This window comes from Microtus ochrogaster, chromosome 8, assembly GCF_000317375.1.
Source record: "Microtus ochrogaster isolate Prairie Vole_2 chromosome 8, MicOch1.0, whole genome shotgun sequence".
Classification (NCBI taxonomy): domain Eukaryota; kingdom Metazoa; phylum Chordata; class Mammalia; order Rodentia; family Cricetidae; genus Microtus; species Microtus ochrogaster.
In genome coordinates this window covers 10,386,207-10,392,655 of record NC_022015.1, presented here as the reverse complement: position 1 = coordinate 10,392,655, position 6,449 = coordinate 10,386,207, and the positions used below count along the sequence as shown (strand labels likewise).

Below are 6,449 nucleotides of genomic sequence, written 5' to 3'. Positions count from 1 at the left end.
GTGCTGTGGAATATGTGTGGAAGCCAGAGGACAATCTACAGCAGTTGCCTCTCTCCTTCTACCAAGAAGGTCCTCGGATGAACTGAGCTCATCAGACTCATACAGAGTGAGTTCTAGGACAGTCACAGTTCTAGTGACTGTCCTAGAACTCACTCTGTATACCTGGCCTGTCTCTGCCTCCCTGAACCCTGGGATTAAAGGTGTGTACCACCACTACCTGGCTTCAAATTTTATTTTCAATTATAAAAATTTATTGCCCATATAGAAAAGAATAATAAAGAAAATGCTTCATTTTTTCCCCCTTGACTTTTATAGCCTGCTTTCTGGGGTACTAACCATGTACTTTGACCAAAAGCTTGGTAATTGAACACTGCACCCTCAGCAGCAGATTCATCCATTCCCAGTTCATTCATTCATTCATTCATTCATTTATTCATTCATTCATTCATTCATTCATTCATCAGGTGTCTGTCAGACACTGTCATGTGCTAAGCCCTGCACAGACCCTGATGATTCAAATGTGGTCCCTGAGAGAGGATGGAGACAGCACACATTAAACGGCATAGATTAAGGATGGGAGGACCGTTGTAGAGTGGACACTTAAAAAATGTGGAGGTTGAAGAAGTGGGAGAAATCTCATCACATAAAGAGCAAACCTTCATTCTCTCCAGAATCCTAACCTAGCTCCTGGCCAACAGAATGGCAGTTGCCCCCCCAACCCCATTACCTGAGGTTTTACTGTCTGTGGCTTTAGAAACCTGTGGTCAGGTATGGTCTAAAATATTAACAATTCCTGAAATAGCTTATAGATTTCAAGTGAAGTGATGAAATCACATAGCTCCTGATTTATCTGATACGGAACGCCATGGTGCATCCGTGCTGTATGCAACAGCCACCCATATCTCTGTCCCCATGGGAGTGTTTGTGTTTAAGTCCCTGCTGCCTCACACACAAGCCATGTAAGCCAGAGAAGCTGAAGCGCTTCCTGAGTTGAAGAAGTCCAAGTCTGACTTACTAAGAAAAAGAAGACAAGAACACTGTGTGCTGAGCCTGCTGTGACGACAGAATGTGTTCCCTTCCAGGGAATCCATGACGGATTTGCTGTTACACCTTAAAGCTGCAGAGGCTGGCCTAGGGCAATGGCTCAGTGGTTAAGCACAGTCTTGCTTTTGCAGAGGCTTGGAGTTTAGCTTCCAGCACCCACATCATGCTGCTCACAACTGCTCATAGTTCCAGCCCCAGGGGATCTGATGCCCTCTTCTGGCCTCTTCAGGCACCTGCATGCACATACATGACCGCCACCCCCCACCAAATATTTAAAAGTAAAAGCAACTGCAAAAGCTAAGGTCACAGTGTACATAAGTGCTTAGTTTTGATGGAAAAGACAGAGCTGCTGGCATTGTAACTCAGTGATAGAGGACTTGCCTCACACGCCCAAGGCCGTTCATCCCCAGCAACAGAAACACACTTGAATGGGAGTGTGTGTGTGTGTGTGTGTGTGTGTGTGTGTGTGTATGTGGTATAGACAGAATGCCATGATATTCTTTGTTTCAGGCCATCTTGGGCCATATTCCATGTGGAAAAAGAGGACACTATTGTAATTCCCACAGTAACTGGCAGACCCTCCATGACCCACGAGGCCCCTTCTTCCTCAGAGTTCCACAAACCTGCAAGTTGGAAGCAAAGCCCTCGGGGAGCACAGCACCATATTAGGCTGAAGCCACTCTTGGCAGGCAGGCTGTGGGAGCTCAGGGCCCTTGGTGCCATTCGGATCATGCTTAGCCAGTCTCCTGGGAGAGTTCATGTTTTTCACTGATATTGGGAGGACTGTAGAAATAGTTGCCAGGACCCAAGGAGGCCCTCATGTGTTCTTGCTTCTGTCCTGTCATCTGTTTGTCCATCCATGCTTCCAATGGAAGGTTTTCTAGGGGCCCCTAGACACTGCTCTAGACTCCGAGCCTCAGCCCAGCTGCTGAGGAGTCTGAAGCAGGAAGATTTGAGTTCGATGCTGCTCTGGAGAACTTAGTGAGACTGTCACAGTACAAAGAAAGTTTAAGATGTGGCTGACATTAGAGCATTTGACTGACGTTTGTGAGGTTCTGGGTTCAGTCCAAGTTCTGAAAAAGAGAAAAGGTAGCTCTGTGGTCACCTCATCCTCCCGCCTTGGTAACGGCCTAACTGCTGCCGCCTGATCCCAGTGGCCAAGAAACTCCTGGCATTTTTTAGACAGTCACCCCGACGTTGGAAATATGCTCTTGATGACTAAAGCCCCCACACCACGCAAGACCCAAGTCAGAGGAACACGTGACAATCATACTCCCCAAGGATGAGCTGCCCGAGGCTCAGAGAGGTGCAGTGAAGTGACCTTTGTAAGATGCCAGAGCTGAGACTGTCTTGACCTCGAGCCCTGGGCAAATCATCGTCTTTCTGAGCCTCAGTTTCCCTCTTCTGTGTCTACCTGTGAGAGGTCTGTCGGGGCTTTGAAACCGACACAATCCTGTATGAAAGCTCAGAGAGGACATGGAATTGAGGACGTTGCTGGGTGTGTTTTATTTAAAGATGGGAAATTTCCCCGGAGTGGCTGAGGAGAGAAGCGTGTATAATACATTATAACATTCAGCCATTACTACTTTATCTGTGTGTCATTTTAGTGTTTACAAGGCCGTTTCAAATCCACAGCTCACTTCATGGGAGGGATGGGACTTGAGGGAGCTGATAGCATGTTAGGTCCCCAGTCCAAGGGCTTAATAGTAAATGGGCATGCTCCTTTCTCTCCCTGTGGAGGGGAATCCTGTTTTTCTGAGTGTGTGCCTGTATGTCTGGTATGTCTGTGTATACGTGTCACAGCACAAGTGGAGGTCAGAGAAAAATCCTTCAGGAGTTGAGCACTCCCACTGTGAGTTCTGGGGAGCTCAAATCCCGGGACTGCCCTGCAAGCTCTTTTATCTGCTGAACCTGCCCCATGATGGTGAATTTCCATTCTCAACTCGACTGTCTACTCTTTGATTCTAAATCCAGTCAGGTTGAGTCAGGATCATGTTGTGTAACCCAGTCTGGTCCTCACTTGCAGCCATCCTCCTGTCTCAGCTTCCTGACTGCTGGCCTTATATGTATACACCGCTAGGTGCTTCTGGTACTTCTCACAGCCATGCCCCAAGTGAGTGCTCACTGTGGCTCACAATGACAAGTGTCTGTGATTGTGGCGTTAGATGCCCTGTTCCTGAGACCGTAGAACTCATATCTTCCTGGGATGGCCTGGCGGTAGGCAACAGTGCAGCAGCTGAAGCCAGGCCAGGCTGCGGCCCCCATCCTGCGCTGGTCCCTGATCTCACAGATGAATATTCAACAGACTCCATATTCAAAGACCTTTGTTCTTGGTTAATAACAGTTCTTTGTTGCTGCCTGGAGGGAGGAGTGGCCCCAAGGCAGCACCCGTGCCCTATTGCCGTCTATGCTGAGCCTCCTAATGGCTGGAGGCAGCCCTGTCTGATAGAGTGGCTCACATCCTCAGGGTGTGTCAGAGTGAATGTGGCATAGCTTGCTCATGAGGTTGGCAGAGCCCAGGCACGTGTCTCTGCATCATCTGTAGCAAGATAACTGCCTGGCATGTCTGAGCATGCCTGTCAGGAGGCAGAGGGTAGGGAATCTGTACATTCCAGACAGACCCGGAATGCTGGTCCTTTGTCCTCCCCCAGCCCTCTCACACTTCCGGGTGCATTTAGAGTGTGTGTGTGTTGGGGGGGGGGTACACTGTGTGTCTGTCACCTCCCTGCAGCCTTGTGAGCACCTGTGATGCTCTGGCCGTAGCTACTGTACCCAGGCTCGTACTTAGGGTCTCACTGTGTAGCCCTGCGTGGTTTCAAATTCAGGACTCTGTCTTGGTCTCCTGAGAGTCAGGATCACAGTCTGGGTTCCAGCAGCCTACTGGGGCCATCTGTTAAAGTCAGAACACAGTCAGCTCTGGCCCAGAGTCTTCAATGACTCCTCTCTTGGTGACATCTGTAAGATCTCACTGGGTATAGCCCAGCCACGCAGGCCTCTTACTTTTCTCTTTTCCACACCCCCATACGATGCCCACATGGATGTTCTCTGTGCCTGGGGACAAAGACAAGGGCCTTGGTTCTTGTCAATGGGTTCTACTGCCTGGATCTCTTTTAAATTGCACTTATTTGTTTATGTGGTGCATTTGTTTATAGTGAGGGTGTGTGTATGCATGCTGTGGTACATGCTAGCAATCAGAGGACAGCTTGCAGGAGTTGATTCTTCCTTTCCATCACGCGGGTTCCAGAAATTGAACTCAGATCCTCAGCATCCCTGGCATGTGCCTTTACCCTCAGAGTCATCTTGCTGGGCTTGTCTGGTTTCCAGGACCCAAATTCCCAGAAGTGAGCTCTTTTATGACTTGGGACTGGCAAAATACTTTTCTTTTGTGCCCTTTGGTTAGAGCAAGTTACTGCTTGGGCTTTGGGGAAGGGGACATAGGAGACCTAGGCTGACTCCACCATCCGCCAACCATGTGGACTTCTGGTCTTCCTGTCTGTCCATCCTTCTGCAGTCAGGAGTTTGCATGCCTTTCTGCATGCCATTTGCACTGCTGCCTGCAGCTCTCTGCGCTTCCTGGGATCTGCTCTTGCCCACGTAGCCTCAAGCCTATGCCCTCTTTTCCCTGAGCTTCAACTAAAGGAAAGAGCTGGCCAAAACAGAAGGAACCAAAACCAGCGGCCCCATCCATCCCAGTATCCCCTCTGACCTTTACCCTTCAGTGTCCCCCACTGTGCATCTGTGCTTTGTCCTTATTTTGTACTTAGTCCTTCTTGTCACATGTTTATCCCCAGCTTATTGCCTGGTCCTCTTCTCCCCACCTCAGAATATAAGCTGCACCAGAGTAGGATATCTTCCTTGGTTGCCATAGTATCCCTGGCTCCAGAAAGGACATCATAGGCCTATTCGTTGAATGACTATTTGGGATGAGGACACTGAAGTTCTGAGAAGTTAACTCCTCCCAAACACACAGCAATAAAGGGACCAGGTCAGGATTCTAACTTAGGCCATCTAGCGCCCAACTGGAAGGACAGAAGTTAGGGTGTCCATGGAGGCAATTGCTCAGCCAATCATGACTCTTACACATTATCATCTCCCCACTTATTGGGGATAGAGCACACATTGCTAGCTTCATTCAGCAAATGGACCATGCATTTAGCTAATGGCTACAAGTAACTTACAACGTAAGTTTCATCTATAGAAAGCGAAGATGATTTCACTGTCCTGTGCAAGGGTGGCCAGGACTGGGGAGATGACTTAGTGGTCATCTCTTTGACCCCTAAATGTGAAGACCAGAGTTTGGATGCACAGATCCCATGTAAATGCTGGTGGACAGCGTAGTGGTAACTCCAGTGCTCAAAAGGCAGAGATATCCCATCTCTTGGAGCAAGCTGGCCAGCTAGACTATCTGGATGGGTGAGCTCTGGATTCAGGTGAGAGAGCCTGCTTTCGTATATAAGGTAGGGAGTGATGAAGGGGGACGCCCAGCATTGTCCTTACTGAAACGCATACATGTGCACCTGTACACACACACGCACCCCCACACAGGAGAGCACCCACACCCAAGCAAACAAAACAAAGCGGAATGACGCAGATTTGTAATATGTGTTGACACAAGTTTGTTATTCCCACTACACAGGAGACCAAGGCAGGAGGATTCTAAACTCAAGCTCAGCCCAGGAAACTTATCAAAACATTTTCTAAATAAATAAAGGGCTGATTAGGTAGCTCAGTGGTGGAGCACCTGCCTAGCATGTGTGAGGTCCTGGGTTGAAGTCCCAGCACAGTAAAAGAGAAAAGAAAGTCCGTCTGATACTCTGCCTTGTCCCCAAGGCTCGCTCATTGTCTCTGAGAATCAAAGGTTCCCAGGCCATCTGGAGTGAATTTTGCTTTTCTTCTCTTACCCAGAGAACATGTCTCTGGGTTCTAGCTGCTTCTCTCCGTCTGTGAACTTCCTTCAAGAGCTGCCAAGCTATCGATCAGTGGCGCGCAGGAGGACAAACATCGTCTCCCGGGACAAGCAGAGCGGCACCCTGCTAAAGCCGACGGACTCCTACAGTTCCCAGCTGGATGGAGGAATCACAGAAAACCTCGACAGTCAGTCCATCCGCAAGTATGCGCTGAACATCTCAGAGAAGCGGAGACTGAGGTTTGTTCAGGAGCTGTCTGGAAGTGGTCGTGCTGTAGGCTGGGAGAGGGCTGTATATGATGTGTTTGTCATATGTGGAACCGAGAGCTTATTCTGGAGTGAGCATCCCTAAGCTGTGGTGGCACATGAAATTGTTCCCCTCCTGTTTGAATAAACAGTCCCAGGTTTAGTTCAATGGGGGATGTTGCAGCCAGACTCATGCTGATGTTCTCTCTCTCTCTCTCTCTCTCTCTCTCTCTCTCTCTCTCTCTCTCTCTCT

At 49.0% G+C, this 6,449-nt stretch overlaps 1 protein-coding gene across 2 annotated transcripts in view; it reads left to right on the top strand.

Moving 5' to 3' along the window:
• Positions 1–6,449, top strand: part of Tmc7 (transmembrane channel like 7) — a 51,828-nt gene that overhangs the window by 14,570 nt on the left and 30,809 nt on the right. For both annotated transcript variants that reach the window (XM_013347657.2, XM_026781612.1), the window contains exon 2: positions 5,950–6,190. In XM_013347657.2, the coding sequence (XP_013203111.2) occupies positions 5,950–6,190 (241 nt within the window). The remainder of the gene's footprint in view (positions 1–5,949; positions 6,191–6,449) is intronic.